This window comes from Rousettus aegyptiacus, unplaced genomic scaffold (genome assembly GCF_014176215.1).
Source record: "Rousettus aegyptiacus isolate mRouAeg1 unplaced genomic scaffold, mRouAeg1.p scaffold_m13_p_9, whole genome shotgun sequence".
In the NCBI taxonomy this organism is placed as follows: domain Eukaryota; kingdom Metazoa; phylum Chordata; class Mammalia; order Chiroptera; family Pteropodidae; genus Rousettus; species Rousettus aegyptiacus.
Window position 1 is genome coordinate 16,051,662 of NW_023416312.1, and position 19,039 is coordinate 16,070,700.

Genomic DNA, 19,039 nt, shown 5'->3' on the forward strand with positions numbered 1-19,039 from the left:
AGAACAAGTGAACTATAAAATGTTTGTTATAAAAGTGATACTGAAAACTAAAAATACTAGTATGAGTTTTCTCTGCTTCCTATCATAAATCAGATTTTAGAAATATTTGCACCTTTGAAAAACTCCTTTGTAAAGCAACCTAAGTATCTTATAACATCATTTGAATTTTATGGAAATCAGCCCTCTCAAATTTGGTTCCATTTGTCCAAAGTCATTAGAAACCTTTGAAGCTTCTATAAAATTGTGATTATTGAAAATAAAAATTGTGAAAAGAAAGATTGAAATTTTATCTTTGCCAAAAGAAAGTAGGAACTAAACAATTGAAATGATGATAGCACAAATAGTATACAAGATTTAATTTCGATAGCTCCAAATAGGATCAGAAGAGTTCCGAATTTACCTGTATCCTTTGTGGAAAAACTTTAAAGATGGCCAAAAATGCCAAATCTCTCTCCCCAAAGCTGCAGGACACCTGAAATCTACTTCTCTTTATATACTTTTGGGAAACTGTGCTCCAGGGAAACTAGTAGCAGAGAGTCAAAACTTCTTAGTAACTGTGCCTTCATGTTATTTGATACATTAGAGAAGTTTATTTCAGTGGCAGCCCTAAACGTTTTAAATTAATGACATATATTTATTTTTGTTCAAACTATGCCTTTATCACAAAAGCAATGTTTCAGTACCAAATGTGCAATGGCCACATATTGTGCCCACACTGAGATTAAAGCCAAGTCAAGGTCAAAACCAGGACTGATTACTAAAGTCCATACTGAAGGTACCCCATACCTACTCATTCCCCAACCCCTGGAGTGCTTAGACGATTCTAGTCAGAGCCCTATTATAGGGGCCCTGGGTCAGAAATTAAAAATAAAATACAAGATAGGCAAAGGCTGCAGATGCCGAATTGAGATAAATTGAAAGAAAAAATATTCAATGGACCCTAAATAGTCATTGCACATGTCTTGCTACACTCAATGTGCCTTACTTGATAGGTTTTGAGCTACATAACTAAGCTCTTTAAAAAGGGACTGTGTCAATATTTTCTTTTCATAATAGTTCAAGCTCAATAAATATTTGTTAAATTTAGTTGAATTTAAAGTGTGAGTAGTCTACAGCCATGCCACCCTGAACAAGCCCCATTCCACCTGATTTTGGAAGCTAAGCAGGGTTGGGCCTGGTTAGTAGTTGGATGGGAGACGACCTAGAAAGACCAGGTGCTGCAGGTGTAAAAAAAAATAAAAATAAAAAATAAGGGACAGAATAATGTCCCCCTCCCACCTCACTGCAGCAAATATTTACATCCTAAACCCCAGAACCTGTGAATATGTTACTTTATAAGGCTAAAGGGACTTTGCAGACGTGATTAATTGAAGAACCTTGAAATGAAGATGGCAGCCTCAATTATCCAGGTGGGTGCAATGGATTCACAAGTGTCCTAATAAAAGGGAGGCAGGAGGCTTGGAGTCTGAGAAGCAGATGTGATGGTGGCAGCAGAGGTCAGAGTGTTTCACAGCCATGCGCTGAGGAATGTGGGAAGCCTCTAGAAGCTGTAAAGGGTAAGGAAACCATAAAGGGTACGGAAACTGATTTCCACCTATAGCCTGCAAAAAAGATGCAGCCCTGCCAACATCTTGATTTTAGCCCAGTGTGGATGACTTGGGACTTCTGACCATCATAACTGTAAGATAATGTTTGTATTGTTTAAAGCCACTATTTTTTTTATCATCTTATTGCAATAGCAACAGAAATAGCAATAGCAAACTAATATAGTGCCCTATCATGCATTCATTCAGCTCTTGTTATAGCTGTCCACCTGTCATGCCAAACCCTCTTATGCCTCTACCTAAAACACATCTCCCATTCATCTGCTTAGAGCCTATCTTGTTCTTCAAAAGTAATTAAACCCATCCCTTCTGCCTTGGAACCTTTGCCTGCACTGGACTCTTCCACTGTCTAGTGCCTCCTAACATTCTCCTTTTCAGCACTTACCACTCTCGAGTTGTAATCACTGAAAATTGTTTTCCTGCTTGTACCACTTTGCCAAGTTCTTGCTTAGTAAGTGGCTTTGTTACTTGTTCCCTGGTCATTTGGTGAGTTTCTCTAACGGTATAGTAAGTTTGCAGAGAACAGGGCCTACTCTTGTGTGTGTACGCAGCATGCACATGAGTGTCTTCTCTACATATGTTTAATACATAGTTCTCCAACCCCTCCCCCACAAAAAAAAACCACAGCATCAAGTAAATGCTCATTGAAAAAAGGGAGCCAGTCTACAGGCATACTTCATTTTATTGTTTTGCTTTATTGTGCTTCGCAGATGTTGCATATTTTACAAATTGAAGGCAAGACCATCCACCAGCAAAAAGACTATGATTCACTTTATTGTGATACTGGCTTTATTGTGGTCTGGAAACAAACTTGCAATATCTATGATGTATGCTTGTACTTTGTAACATATTATTTCTCAGTAAGCAAAAGGATAAATATCTATGATTATATTTTATTCATTTTATTATACTACTTACTAACTTGCTATAAGAAATTAAACTCATCTATTCAGTTAGTTTTCTATCCAAGGAGGAACCCTCATTAGCACTCTTCTGGTCACCATTATCTCATTTCCATATTGATGGTCCTTCACTTCAACCACCAGATACAGTATCTGAGACAGCCAAACCTATTTATCCTTTTGACATATATTAATTGGGTGCCTACTATGCGCAAATACTCTTCGGCACATGGAAAAACAAATGAATAAATAAGAGTTTATCTCCTGGAGAGAGAAAGATATACAAATAAATATCATCAAGCAAAATAAGGTCAAAATGAGGTAACATAATGGTAAAGACATTAATGAGTTCTTTTCCTTTGGAGTAGAAAACCGGTTGTTACTGAGACAGAGTGGTCAACAGGAGAGTAGGTGGTAGTGGTTATGAACCAGGACTTTTGAGTTAAATGAGACTGGATTCAAATCCAGTTCCACCACCCATCGTGTGCCCTTGGACAAATTACTTAACTTCCCTGAGCCCAGATGACTCATCTGTTTGGGGCATGGAGGTAGGGCACTCTCATAAGGTTATTATGAGAATTATGTAAGATAACTCATACAAAATGCTTAACATGGTGCCAGACACATAAGAAGTACTTAATACATAGTAGCTATTATATTTAAAACAATGAATAACATTTCCGAATAATTATTTCAAAAGCAGGTTTCTTTATGCAATTTTTTTGTTGTAAAAAATACCGTTCACTCTACAAATACTAAGAAATGTAGAGGATGATGTTTTGCTCCACAGATCACTCCTTCTGGACGAGAAGCTCATTCCCTCTGCAGCTTTGAGTTTGGCTGCTGAAGACCCACTCTTGATTCCTCCCACTCTGGGAATTTTGCACTCAACTGAACTGCCTCAACTAAAGTTACGCCCCCTTCTGGTCAAGATAGTGAAACAAAGCCAAGCCTCTAATTTTAATTTGGGACCATTTTGAAGGACCACCCCAACTCTAGAGCTCCCTGAGTTGGCCTGAGGGCTCTCTGGAAACCTCTTCCACTCTCCTCACTTCCTCACAGAGGTTCTTCCCAATGCTTCCCAATGAATATGCTCAATAGTTTCCATCCCAGAGTCAGCTTCCCCAGAGAAGCCGAATTATGTCAAGCAACCATTATATGAGCAAGGCAGCTTCTTCCATAAAAGGGCATATAGTGTATTAGGCTTTGGATGGCCATGTATTCTCTGTCATGTTTGTTGAACTCTGCCATTCTGGTGTGAAAGCAGCCATAGATTGTACATAAATGAATGGGTGTGGCTGTGTTCCAATGCAGCTTTATTTTTATTTTTTTAATACAGCTTTATTTTATGGACACTGAATTTGAATATCATAACTTTTGCATGTCAGAAGATATTCTTATTTTCATTGGTTTTTCTATTTTTAAATGGTTGAAAAAAATCTTAGCTCATGGAAGTTGAAAAAAGATGTAACTAGATTTATTGTAGTGACCATTTCACAATATGTACAAATATCAAATCATGTTGTACACCTGAAACTAATGTTATATGTCAATCATATCTCAAAAAGAATAGGTAGCAATGAGCCATGATTTGTCAATCTCTGTGCTAAAGGAAGGAGGTAGAGCAGTGTGGTGCTCATGAAGCTACTGGTCTGGTGAATAAATTTACAGAATTTTCTATGGGACCCTAGAATTTGTAACATTGTTTTCAGGATGTGGAAGACCCCCTTCCTGACTCCAGAAGCGTCAAAAGAGCATGGAGAAAAGGAAGAGAATATGGGAGGAAAGATTCATAATTATGACCAAGAAAATCATACACAGCAAAATCAAAATAGTTTTATGTTCACTATGTGGCATTTTCCATTTAGAACACTTCATCTCCACTAATAAATAGAATTAGATTTGAGTGGCTGTTCTGTGGCTTTGGCTGTAGCTAAGTAATCATTCAAAAAGGAAAACACACTTACAATTTGCTACTGTTTTAATGTTTATAAAGAATATATTTTAAGTGATCTACTTATACAGAACAACGAGATAAACATATTTTGAAAACTGAACCTGTCTCTCTATCCAAATATAGCAGCCTTCTATAGTCCATTTCCCTCAAGGAAAACCAACTTGGAGAAATTTTTTGAGTAACATTCTTAATTCTTTGCCCTGAAACCTTTGGCTTTTTAATTTTAACATGACGTGTTTAAGTTTCTTTGGCTTGTGGTCTTTTCATTTCTGTACCCCCCTTAAATGAATCCCATTTTTGCTTTTTTGATCATCTTTATTTTTGCTTTATTGCTTTGAAATCATTCTTTATAGCTCTTCTCACATTCCTTCATCATGTGTAATATGAGATTTCCCCTTAATTCATACCTAACCTCCAGCTGACCTTTACTTCCCTTGTTCTTGACTCCTTTGCAACCCCCTCCTCCACAACCCCCTCCTCCACATTCTCAGAATAAATGAATAAAGTGGTGCTTTAGCTGTGAGTAGTTAAGAGGAATGAAAGCATCCTCTATGGAGTCACATTACTATACTGAGAAATATGGAGACTAGGAGTGCTGATTTCAGTAGACACCAACTGTAACAGGCGGTTAATGACTATATCCCTGGCTTTTGAGGTCTCCAGGTTCTTTTCTCTAGATACTTGGAGACTAATTTGGTCCACATTTGTCATGATGAGTTCAGATGCCAGAATCTGGGTAGGGGAATGATCATGAAACACAGTGTCCATAATGTATTGCTTATATAACTCCACCACCTTCTGCTCCAGGTACTCATTCAGCACCGCATTAGAAATAGGCTTCTGCATTTGCAGACTGCTTTTCTCCTTGATGCTGGTTATTCTCCAGTAGGATGAATACCGCTGTATAGGTTTTTGGGGAAAGTCGCTGAGTTGAGTGGAAATGGAATCCTCCATGGGCAAAGGAATCTCAGACGATTTCAGCAAAGGGCCATATTCAAAACTGCTCTCAGAGGGAAAATCTGTTGTCACTGAACTAATGGCCATCACTTGACCCCCTGCAATATGTAAGTCATTGTAATTCTTGCAAATACTTTTGCAGGAAGGTGGAACCAAGTAGGTCTCTCTGCTAGGGTGTCTACATATTTCCACTGCAGCCATATTTGGGCTTTCAAACACAGGATTGGAGTTTTTCTGTAGCACTGTGATTCTCTGATTTCTACTGTGTTGGCTCTCTCTCGAATGCACTGAAGAAATAAACTTGCCAGAGGATTTGCAGCTCACATAGAGACTTCTGACTTGTGTTTCATCCACAGAGGAGTAGGAAAGAGCAGATTTCATCTCTTCTTCCTTCTCTTCAGCCACCTGCTCATTATAAGATGCACAACTCCAGTGGATATCCTTCTGGTAGGCAAGTCCACTGAGGTACCCTTCTGACAGCATCCTGGAAAGAGACTTGGTAACATTAGGGGAAATGAATATTAAAAATTTTTTAATTGGCAGTTGATATATCAAAAAATGTAAGGGACAGTAAATGAAGTCATTTTATTCATTCACCAAGCCATTACTAATTCCGAGTCTGCTGTGTACTTAGACTATGGCATGTGCTGGAGATATAAAGATGATTAGGACACAGTTGCATCCTTTAAGGAGTTTCTGCTATGGGAGAAAATAAACTAGACACAAACAATTCCAATATTATCTCTCTGAAGGTTAAAATAGCGATAGACACAAAGGAAGTACAGAAGAGAAGCCCCTAATGCAGCCTAGGGGGGAGGGGTTACAGAATGTGTGACAGAGAAGATGACATTTCAGTTAAATTGTGAAGATGAAGCATTCCAGTAATAAAAGAATATGGTGGCATGGTCTATTCACCATATACCAAGACGCTAAGCATAAGAGGCTGAGGCAATAGGCTAGAACTGGGTCTTGAAGGGCCTTAGAAGTCAAACAAAGTCTTTTGTATCCTGCTGCAGAGGAAAAGGAGAATGACTGAGAAACTGAAAATTAGAGAAGCAACACAGCTAGTAAGTTATGAGAAAAATGAGGAAACATGTTGCAAATGCCACTGAAAATAAAAGCTGTATTTTGCTAATTTTTATATTTTATCCCTAGGAGCTAGCACAGTTGTTTCCATTTAGGAGGGATTCAATATTTGTTCATTTGAATTAGTTGACAATAATTGTATGGTTTGAAATTCACTATCAACCCATCTTGAAGGACCACAAAGCCCCATCTACTTTTGCAGCCCAGGATGAATTTTTTGCTTTATCCCACTCACTTCTCAATGCATCTTGGAAATGTCTCTGCACCCAACCAATGTATTTACTTCTACTCTCACTACCAAGGAGCCTTCCTGACCCTGGGCTTTCACTATACCTGTCTCCCCTCTCCACTCTCAGCAGTTGTCACCTGAGTCTGGAGTGGCTAGAATAGGCTAGAAACCAGCAGCTGCGTTTTCTAAAAAAGGAACACACTGGAATTCTTGGCACTCGGTAACAGACAACAAGGAAAACTAGTCCTCTTTGGCCTTGAGCACTGGGCTTCTAAAACAGACCTGTCAACTTGAACCTGAATTGAAAAGTCAAATTACAAAAGGATTATTTTAACCATATATAAGTGTTCTTTTTTATAATTTTAGCATCTCTTTTATATTCATGTAGTCATTTCCCAAGTAAATTCTTTAACTGTATAAGGTAAATATTGTAAATACAATTAATATAATTGTTTTAAGTATATAAGGGTAACATTTATTTTCCCTTTTGGAACTATTCGAAGATATATTTAGCAAATTTCTCAATTATTTAAATGTTTGTATTCTAGGCACCATCATATGCCATAAAGATACAAATCCATGAAGTAATTCTTGTATGCTTGACATTTATAAGAATAAAGAAAATGTTCTTCCCTCCAAAAAAAATAAATTAAGTGTTGTTCTGCCTTCAACAAACTGAACATTCAGGTGAAAAGGCAAATTTTTATATGTATGAGAAGATAATAGAGCAAAAAAGTTGATCCTAAAGGTTTTATAGTGATGCAACCCTTGCACTCCACCCCACCCAGCTAGGGTCTTCCCCCCTAAGGCCTCACAACATCATTATGGAAAACCAGAGCAGAAACACAATGCTCAGCATTTGAGTTTTTAAACTGACTTCAGAAACTCTCAGCAAAAATCAATTTTAGAGAAATGGCTTTTGAGATACTATAACCTGGGCATTTAAACTTCAGAATCGTTGATGCATAATATTTAGGCATCGACGATAGACTCAGTGGATGGAATCCCCCCATGGAGTGAAATGGTAGCTCCAGATACATTTGGAAGCCAAAAATAGAAGAGGTCTGTGCCCCTATGTCCCAGGCAGAATCTGAGGAAGCAGGAAGTCTCTCATGCCCAGCGTGATGTGGGAGCAGGAGGAGAGCCAGCCACATGGGTTGCCTCGCTAGACAGGTCTGAGGCTTCGTCATCAAGTCAGCTCACATACCAGCATGCTATCCAGAGCCTACAAACCTGCAAAAGACCTACATTTTGAATGGGAAGATTGCAGGCATGATCTCAATAGACTATTAACCAGGGACCACGTGAAGGATGAGAAGTTGACGTGGGTTATCAGTGTGACTACATGAAGGTAACCAAAGAACCCTACCATCCCTACATTAGCAACTGACCCGATGGCTCTATGTAAGCAAGCTGGAACTTAGAGACATCTCATGAAGGACAGAGGCCTGAAGTGACTAAGGAAATCCTGATTGACTGATTATTTGGGAGTATGTGAGCTGAGCTCAAAAGTGAGATCAAATCGAGGTGGAGAAAAGCAGCTTTCCAGGAAAAATAGCTGGTTAAGCATATGCATATATTTCCCACCCCCCAAACTTCATTAAAACAGCAGTAAGTGATTTTTTTAAAAGATATCTACAAGAAAAGGGAAAACAGGAGAAGAGACTAATGACATTTTAGAAGCTGGGAAACAGGAGGCCAAGGGTTAATGACTTAGAAGACCTGAAAAAGCTGAATCCCAAAAAAGCCATGGGAAAATCCAAAGGGCAATCTGATTTAAATTCTGGTAAATGTTCAGGAATTGGGGCATCACATACCCTTTGAGAGTAGGGTAAAGAGGGTATATCTAAAATAAGAAAGATTGATTGAAAGTATTTAAAAGGCAGTCAGAAACCCAGATCTTCTCCTTCACTCCATGTACTCAGGTGACCATTTCCCATCTTCATCCCCAAAAGAAAATTTGAGATTTATTCTCCGAAGACTAAAATGTAGGGTCTCTGAGATACCAGTTGAGGGTAGAATTATTGAACCAATAACAGAAAAATTAAATAAACATGTGCATGTTGGATGCTGAAATCCATGACCCTCTATTCTTGCTCCCAGAATGCTGGCGGAGGAGCATCCACCTTCCAGGCAGGACATTGGAAAGACTGTTCTGGGGAAAGCAGACTGGTCTGAGAAGGTCGATTGGCATCACAGGTTCTCCCAATTAAATGAAGCAGCTAGATCACCTTTTAGTCAAGCTCACAATCAATAGAGCACATTGAGCTTTTTGGACATCCATCTTTAAGTATGAGTCAAACTTTGAAATATCTGAGGAAAGCTCTGAATGAGAGAGACCAAACAGCCACTTAGAGGAAACAAGCTTAGAGCAGGGTAGGGAGGGAGAGGGATTCAACTACCATCAATATTCTCAAGGAGATAAGGATAATATTGCAATCTTGAATTAAGAATAGGATGCTATTTTTAAAAATCATTCTGAAGCTCTTAGAAATTAAAAATGATAGAAAGTTTTAAAACCTGATAGAATGATTGAAAGTTGAGGCAAACTCTCATTTTTTGAAAGTATAACAAAAGTACAAGATGAAAAATAGCGAAAAGATAAAATTAATTAACCAGTCCAGGAGATCCATTACCTGAATAATAGAAGATCCATTACCTGAATAATAGAAAGAGGACAGAGAAAATAGAGAAATTCAAAGAATTCAAAAATATTTCCCAGAATTGAAGTACATGAGTTCCTAATATACTGGGTAAAAATAGACCTACACCTTTTCTCATTATTGTGAAATGTAGAACACTTGGGACAAAGAGAAAATAATTATGTTTCAAGAGAGGAAAAAGTCAGGGAAGAAAAAGAAAAACAAGAACCAGAATCTGCAGACTTCTCAACAGCAACATGAGCAGCCAGATGATAATGTAATAATGTCTAAAAATTCTTAAAAATTATTTCAACCTAGAATTTAATCACAAAATTATCAGTCAACTATGAGGATAGAATAGAAATATTTTTAAGTCAAAGTCTCTAATAGTTCATTTCCCAGGCAACTTTCTCAGGAAGCAAACAGAAGATGTGCTCCTCTGAAAGGAGTAAGTCAGTCAATAAAAAGCAGAAAAGGAATACAGGAAACAGGAAATCCAGGACTGGGGATAAACAAAGGAGCCTTCAGACCTGTGTAGCCAGAGACTCTGTTCCAAACCCTGCACTGTAAAGGGCCCTGCTCTAACCCTCCTTCAGATGTGCCTCTCCCAACAGGGTGAGGAGTCCTAGAAGCCAACATGATAGAACTCACCAGTCTCTACACTGCTGCCTTCTGAACCACGCATCTAGTACTCAGGACCTCAGAACTCCCTGTTCAAATTGACCAGACCCAGTCTCAGAATTTGCACGCACTCTTTTCCAAATTCATCATGACTAAGGCTGACTTAGGGGCCAGATATGTACACATGTCCAGACCCAGTATGTGGGACCAAGCAATGAGCATGGATGTATGGACTTAGTGTGAGGCACAGCCAGGATTAGGAAGAAAAGATGAAAGGGCTGCAGACTGAGGCTCCCCATTTTTTTTCCTAGACCCAGGAAGTGTCAGAATCCTACCATGATGACAGTGAAATGACATTCCAGGATGAAAGCTATGTAACAGGGTCAAAAGACTACCTGGCTAGTTGGAATAGATCAAAAAGGCTTTTGGAGATAAAGATGAAATCAAAGACAACTTAGTAAGCTGACCATTTTGAAGTAAGATTTATATAATCGGCTGTGGACTTTTGGGGTGAATTAGGAAAAGCTAAGCAAAAGAAAAGTCTACACCAGTGCTGTCCAACAGAACTTTCTGGAATGATGGAATGCTCTATATCTGTGCTGTCTAACATATTAACTAACAGCCATATGTGGCTACCAACCACTTGAAATGTGATGAATCAAACTGAATTTTAATTTTATTTAAATTAATTTTAAAATATCACATAGCACTACTTTGAACAGTACAGACTTAGAAGATAGTGAAGGTGATAACATAAAATTGTAAAATACTGATGGCAAAAAAAAAAGAAAAAATACCAAAGGCAGTTCATTATAATTGCAATTTAAAGTTCACTGGATGATCACTGTCATAGCAATAATTCTAGAGTGAAATTTAATTAATTCACTTATTTCTGTACTTCTTTCAAAGGGTATTAGAGGGAATATATCAAAAGATAATAATAAAAGAGTATAAACTTTTAGATATTTGGTAACAAAATGAGATCCTTATCTGAAGCTCTTTTTATCTTGGTATGTTAAAATAGGGACTATATAGAACTTCCTTTTAATTTTTGCTTTGTTTTTATTTGGAGAAGTGTAGAATACCTGTGTGAGCATGAATGTTCAAAAATATTTTTAAAGCTATTTTTGTTTTAATCATGTGGTCTCATAGGTTGTCTCTGAGGTGATGAAAGTGCTGTCCAGTAGAATTTTCTGTGATGACGGAAATGTTAAATATTTGTGCTGTCCAATATGATAGCCAATAGCTGTATGTGACTAATGAGCACTTAAAATGTGTTTAGTGTGACTGAAATCTTATATTGCTACATTTGGCTACTATATTGGACACCGCAGATCTAGACAATTATAAACTCCAACTCATACTTTAAGAAAACGTTGTACAGCAAAAAAACTGTGGTGTATTACATGGCTGAGTTGTAAATAGCTTTTGCATAGTCATAATAATATTTAAGTCACTGAAAATTGATCTAACCAAATTTAAAATGTAACCATAAGATGATAATAAAACCAGGAAACAAGGATAATATTTTATCATTGATAGTAATGTAATGTCAATAAAAATTGCCTTGGGCATTTGCATATGTGTCCAGATTGGGTAGCCAGTTCGTATAGTGAGAGGAATAGGACAAGGATGTATGTACTTGGTAGAAGCCAGAGGAGGAAAGAGAACTAAATCCTATCTTCATGATAACAAGTCTATAAATAATGCCCCAAACTGAAAAATCCAAAAGTTGTAACACAAGCATGCTATTTAAAGAAATGGTAGTAAATATCAAATAATTAGTTAAGGGAGATTAAAGTAATTGCTTGCTTCTGTAAATTAAATCAACTTATCATCTGTGGTATTATCTAGAGTCCCCTCAACCATAATATTGCACGAGTTTATGACTGACTATATTAAGAGGAGAGTTAGGTATTACTGAGAATCGAAATTCATTTCTAAAAAGTTAGCAGCAGAGGGCAGCAGAGAGCACACTAAAGCTGCTTTTGAAAGATTGTTCTAAAGCTATGCAAACAAAGAAAGTAATAATATTAGCTGATAAAACAGAAATCGTACACCTATTAACTCACTTAATCTTCATAAAAACCCTTTAACATACCATTAGAATGAAAACGGTGCTGTATATAATGATGTTCTAAAACTTAAAAATAGAAAAATAGAGAAAATTATTTGGGTTTATTTTGATTAATTGTTGGCATTTTTTCTTAATACATTTCAGTGATTATCTGTGAAATTTTTAAAGACATCACTCAATCTTTTCAAAGGTATTACAAAATACATGCTTCAAACAAATGTTAACTTCTATTATACTTTATTTCATCTGAGAAAATAAAACTGGACTCAATGGATTACTTCAATCATTCTAAGATATTTTATCACTTGAATTGGTCATCATAGAGAAGCTTTATATATACACATACACATACATGTATATATGAAGCTATATACATATTTATATATGTATGTATATATAAAATAAATATATTTAGACTTCTCCATGACTGATTAAGTGTGAAGGAAAAGACACCCAAGGACATTTGCAGATGAGATGTTCTAAGCAAATTTTGCCTATATTAATCATTACCGGACAGGGGAATACCAAAATTAACCTTATGTGCAAATTCAAAACTTAGAAATATGTACTAAAGTACAGCACTTCGTTTAATAATTTACTTAGATTTCAGAAGAAATTGCAGTATAAACTCTTCCTTCTACACTAGCCTTTACATAGTTTCTCAGAAAACTGTTGTTGTAACTTTTGTACATTAATACACTTTTAATTTACACCCAAACAACACAAGTATGGACTCAAAAAGAAAACATAAAGAGGAAAGAACTTTATAAGAGGGAACACTGGAAAAGCCAAAGTTAGGGATCAAAAAACTTTTTCTATAAAGGGCCAAGTTTTTAATATTTTAGGTCTCTGTTACAACTACTCAATTCAGAAAAGTCGCCATAGACAATACATAAACAATTGGGTGTGGCTGTGTTCCAATAAAACTTTATTTACAAAAACCAGGCAAAGGGCCAATTTAGCCCATAGGCCATGGTTTCCATACCCTTGATCTAAGTCAAAAAGCAGATGCAATAAGTTGGATAGGATATAATAATAATAACAATTGTGTCAAGTGCTTTCCATATATTCCCCCTAATCTTCCAATAACACTACATGTTAGATATTATCATAATCTAGTTTTCAAAATGAGAAAACTGAGATCTGGGTATGACAGATGACCTTCGCAAGGTCACAAAGCAACTAAGTACTAAAGACAAGATTTAAGTCCAAATTTACAAACTCCAAAGAGTGTGGTCTGATCTTAAAATATATCACAGTACTACATAATTGGGAGCAGTTAATATCACACAGTTATAACAAGCAATTAGTCCTTCCAGGAAATGGGTATCAGCCCTGACTCCATTTAATAACAACAGCACTTGCTGAATAAAAGAAGGAAGGTGCAGTGAAGTTCACAAAGAAAAGCACCAGGAAGACAGCCAGTGCCCACCCCAGAGGGGTGGCCCAGAGGTCTACATATATGTCCCAGTCATGTGTCAATGCTCATATGTCTTTGAGGTGTACAAATAATTTATCCTCTGGCCTTTTAATCTAACCATATGAACATTTTCCTTAACCATTTCCACCACTGTAGCCTAATATCATCTCACCCTTAATTTTACAACCAGAGCAATTTAATATTACAGACACCTGTTTAAATATCAACAGCTCCCAATTACCTCCAGGATAAAGTCAATGCACATTAGGCCCTCATAATACATGGTCACTATCTGCCTTCCCAATCTCATCCCTGCCTGTTCCCCAAGGCCCAGGACCCCAGCCATTTTGAATTTCTCCTAGTTCTTCCAAACCCGATGCCCATCCCAGATATTTGTGCTCTTTTTCTTGTCTATCCCCTGTCCCACAACCAATACCCTCTATGTCTCATCTCATATAGCAACATTTCAGAGACCCTGGCCACCCATGCAGAATCTATGTCCCTCAATTAGAAAATGGTTCTAGGTTCTTCTTTTCCCTACCCCAATATATTTATCAGGATTGCATGGAATTTGAGTAGAATTCAGCTGCTACCTTAAACACTAAAATAAATCATTGAGACAGTCCTTTGAATAAAAGAGTAACTTGCAGTAGCAAAAGAAAAGTGGGAAGATTGGAGTTTGATAGGAAGTGGGGGAGTTGGATAATGAGAAGGTGGCAGAACAGGCCCTGTCTCTGGAAATACAATCTCAGTGCATGAGAGCTAAGACATCTGAGAAGCTAGATTGAGACAGTGCAAAGAAGATTACAGCTGCATGAAAATGGAGGCAGTGGGACAGGGCTACCTCCTGCATCATGGGATGTAGCCTTACGGAACTGATGACAGGAAAACATCTGCTGTTTCATAGATCTTGGGCCTAGCTAGCTAGGGTGCAGTTTGGTTCCCATCTGTCAGCATGGCTGCTTATATGGATCTGCCTTTTAATAGTTACAAAATTGTACATCCACAGGTACATCTTATGTTAGTAAATCATTTCTCATAGTGGACATTCCATTTTTTTTTTTTGCTTTTTTAATATGTGTCATCGTTGCATATGCCTCCATGAATGTTTCCTTAGACCAGATTTGGAGAAGCTGAATTACTGCATCATAGCTATTGCAAATTGCCTTTCAAGTAGCTTGGGCCAATTTATTCTCTCACCAGCAATGTTTGAGATTAACTTTTTCCACTGACATTCTTCGACACAATATTATTATTTTTTAACTTTCCAATCAGATAAGCAAATTTATTTTTTGCCTCAAATTTGAGGGTGAAGCAAACTGTCTTGTTAAGATTATGTGTAGGTGATGTATCAGGGTTGCTATTTTTTAAGACCCCCAAACTCTCAAAATATTCTATTTCATCTCTTCACTTCTCTATTTCCCCTATAATCTAAATTCTAGATTCCATAATTCCAATCCATGTATTTTAAGATAATATTGATTTTGGAGACTTATAGATAAACCACTGAAGATTATCATTAAAAAACTTGAACATTATTTTGTTCATAATCTTGTTATGATAAGTAACAAAATCCATATTATATTTTTAAATTTTTTTTAAGGAAGGATACAAGAACTTTACCCTAAACAACAGGTTTCTTTAGGAAGGATTTCCTTGTATAAAAAAGTATCTGCTAATTATGCTAAGTGAAATAAGCCAGACAGAAAAAGTTGAAAATCACATGATATCATTTACATGTGAGATATAAACCTAAGAGCAACAAATGAACAGGACAAACAGAGGCTCATGAACATGTACTATAGATAGACTAGTGGTTACCAGAGGGGAGGTATTTGGGTATTTGGGTTAAATAGGGTCAAATATAGGGGGTAAAAGGAGGGTGAAGTGGGTAAAGGGGATCAAATATATGGTAGCTGAAAGCAACTGGACTTTGGAGGGTAAACACACAATAGACTATACAGATATCAAATTATAATGTACACCTGAAAATTATATAATTGTATTAACCAATGTTACCCTAATAAACTTAATTTTTAAAAAAAGTATCTGCAGTTTCCTTCCTCTTATCTTTGAAAGTACAGGCTCTTTAGAGCTGGAAATAACCATTCACTTAATCATATACCTTCGCTTATATCTCTATTATTTCATCTTTTGTGGCATTTGCTGACAGATGCTCTAAAGTATCACTCATCCATATTTCAATTCCTGTTACAAAACATAAAATTTGGGATTATCTAGTCTTCTATCAAATATTAAGTGATTCTTAATGAATTAATTTCTGAAAGTCTAATTTGGTGGCTAAGGTAACATAGTAAGTATTAACATCACCAAGTAAATAAATAAATTTCTGTTTGGTTCTACTTAGATCCTTATGACCAAAGGTAGCAGCTACTTCTAAAGACTTTATCTGGATATGTAAATTTTCTTATTTCAGAAAATGTCAATTTTGGTGCAGAAATATTAGTAAATATATTTTTTCATAGTTTAGATTTTTGTTCATATTCTGTCTTTACTTCTTACAAATGGAAAAATTAAAGTTTATGATTACTTTTTCAAATTACTTTTGAAGTATTTTGACACAAAATGAGAGAACCATAAAAACAAAAATGGTATTGACTGATGTTAAATTTTCTTGGTGTTAATAATTGTTAATCATTGTTAATTATATTGTCAATTATATTGATTAACATTAACACACACTTAATTGTAGGCATATCAACCAAATGCAATGCAAGATATTTGATTTGATCCTGAATTTAAAAAATAAAAACTCTCTAAAGAACATGTGGATAATTGGGGGAAATTTGTATGTTAGATAACAGAATTTATTGTTGTTAAAATTCCTTAACATTATAATTATGTAAAAGTCTGCCCTTTTTCTTAGAAGAGACATACTCAAGAATTTGGAGGTGTGATGTGCCCTAAAGTCAACAATATACTTTTAAACAGCTTAGGAAAAAAACTGAGTATGTGTGTACGTATGTGTGTGTGTGTATGTGTGTGTGTGTGTGTGTATATACACACACACACATACACACACACACAGAGACATAGTGAGAGACAAAATGTGACAAATAGCTACAACTGATTAATCTACATGATGGAAATTTGGGTGTTCATTGCACTATTCTTTCCATTTTTATATAGGTTTGAGATTTGCAAAACAAGAATGGGGGAGGTTAATAACTATCTTTAATTAATGAAGGCAAATTTATATTCTATCATGTTTGTGAAGAGCTTAGAGGAACAATATCTTATATATCTAAGAAAAATTAGTTATGTGATTGAAAATGGTTCAGTAACTTGAACTATTGAAAACATCTCATCAAAGTGATATTAGAATTATTTCACTATCTTTGTACATTCCCCAGATTACCTTGTTTTACACAAATTTTAAGTACTCTCTATTCCTTCAAGAAACTTCTCAAATTCAGAAACACAATGTTCTTACACTGCTGTATGCAAGCAATGTTTTAAAAATATCCAATAGGAACATTTTGGACAAACCAGGTCTGTATTCGAGCACAGATGGATGTGCACAAAAATAATGTTTAAGCAGGTCTAAAGATAATTCAAACAAATGCCCACCTGTACATGCACTGTCTTTAATATCAACAAGTAGATTTCCCCCAAATCGCCCAGATGGCAATTCGAAAGCATCATCACTGTAGATCACATTCACTTGGAATATGTCCTGCCACTCAGAAAAACACTTATCACAAGCTCACTGAATGAATAATTGAGAGTCAAATCCAATTGGAATTAATTATGATTGTATTTCTTTCTAAAACTACATCACTATAACTGAATTCAAGAGTTGTGCTGTCACCGTGTAAATATATATATGCCTTATTGTTAAAGTGTACAGCCAAAACTTATTGGATTTCGTTAATCAATATCACCATAAAATAAAATAAATAAAATAAAATAAATAAAATAAAATAAAAAAGAAAATAAGCAGTCTACAATTATATTGCTTTTATAAATAAAGTTGAAATTATTTGGATATTCAAAGAGAAAAACAACACGGTATTTCTGTAGTAAGTGAATAATTGTTAGTATCTTTCACTTTTTAATTAAACAAATTAAATATTCAAAAAAAAAAGAGTTGTGCTGTCCCTGCAAAATTTGGCTTAGGTTTTTTGGCATTCTTTTATTTGTTTATTTTTTTATGAAAGTATAGTTGACCTTCTTTTAAAAATACAGAAGCTAAACCTGTGTAGGAATTAGTGAATGAGGACTAAATAAATTACACAACAAATATTTGATCAGACCAGTCAAATATTTTGGTTAAAAAATATTTTAGAAATTCTCCAAATGTGAACATGAAAAAGTAAGATGAAGGGGTGTTTAACTTCACTTTTCTCTTATTGTCCAATTCCGCTGAATGTTTACTTAAACTCCCACTCACCTTTGATTTGCTAAACTAGAATAGCATTTTAGATGTCATAGGATTGGATCTGAGTTCTGATGATAAAGGGACTAAGTAAATATGAGAAGAGAAATGGCAGAAAAGTTAGCAGTTATAAGGCCTGTTGCCTCCTTTTTCTTACCTTCACTAAACAATCTGCTCCTTTGGTCCTGCAGAATCACGATTGACCATATAGAGATGAATAAGCCAGGCAGTACTTTTTTCAGAAATGTTCGTAAGCCTTTGGTGAGTGTACCTTTCACTGCTAAAAACCAAGAAACTAAGCTACTTGTTGCATTTCCATTCTTTTTATAACTAATCCTATGGAAAAAGTTGTTTTTGCTCATCTGATTTGTTCTAAAGAACAGTGGGAAGTCCCGGAAAGGGGGGAGGCAATAACTGACAAACCCACATCGAGCCACAGAATGGTGTTTCTTCCCCTTTTTCGAAAAATGAAACCTATCTATGAAACTATCTCTTGTTAAAACTGTTTATCACTGCACATTATGTAAACGTAAATTTACTTCTAAAGCCATAAATTCCCTGGGACCCCTCTCTCAAAAAAGAGCTAAAGTCAGATACTATTTTTAAAATTCTGTTTAATCACTGATTATAATTTTTAAGAAGTATTATTTCTTCGTTGTACTCCTAGTTTTTAAAAATGCAAGTGAAAACAGTTTTCTTTCTCAAATTAACAAAAGTAAAAAAAATAATACATTTAGTGGCAAGGTTTGAGAGAAACAAGTACTCTCATATACTCTCAGTGAGATTGTAAACATTTTTAGAAGACAATTTCCCAGTACCAAAGTTTTTTTTTCAAATATTCATACTCCTTGAACCAAAAATTTTATTTCTATAAATTTATCTATGTGATATTTGCACCTGTGCACATAGACATGTGAAAGATATTTGTTGCAGCATTGATTAAGAAAGTAAAGAGCTGGGAAAAAATTCACAAATAGAATAATGGTGAAATAAGTGAGAGACTATCCCTACTGTAGAATACTATGCAGTTGTTACAGTAAGGTGGCTTTATGTCTAATAATAAGAAAAGATCTCCAAGATACATTGTTTAGCAAGAACATATAATTGGCTCCAATGTGTATTTTTAAAGAAAGAAACATATATGG

General features: G+C 35.7%; 1 protein-coding gene and 1 pseudogene across 2 annotated transcripts; one reads left to right on the top strand and one right to left on the bottom strand.

The window, feature by feature from the left end:
* Positions 1-1,107: 1,107 nt before the first annotated feature.
* On the top strand, positions 1,108-1,226 carry LOC118608039 (annotated as a pseudogene).
* Positions 1,227-1,338: 112 nt separating this feature from the next.
* Positions 1,339-18,275, bottom strand: TASL (TLR adaptor interacting with endolysosomal SLC15A4). 2 transcript variants are annotated; one of them, XM_016132224.2, is made up of 2 exons: positions 18,052-18,275; positions 1,339-5,904 (listed from the first exon to the last, which is right to left on the bottom strand). In XM_016132224.2, exon 2 carries the CDS (start codon positions 5,901-5,903, stop codon positions 5,013-5,015), a length of 891 nt encoding a protein of 296 aa, XP_015987710.1. In that variant the 5' UTR covers position 5,904; positions 18,052-18,275; the 3' UTR covers positions 1,339-5,012. The 2 variants fall into 2 exon arrangements, with proteins under 2 accessions (XP_015987710.1, XP_015987711.1); XM_016132225.2 differs by having other exon boundaries at positions 1,339-5,915.
* Positions 18,276-19,039: the final 764 nt, after the last annotated feature.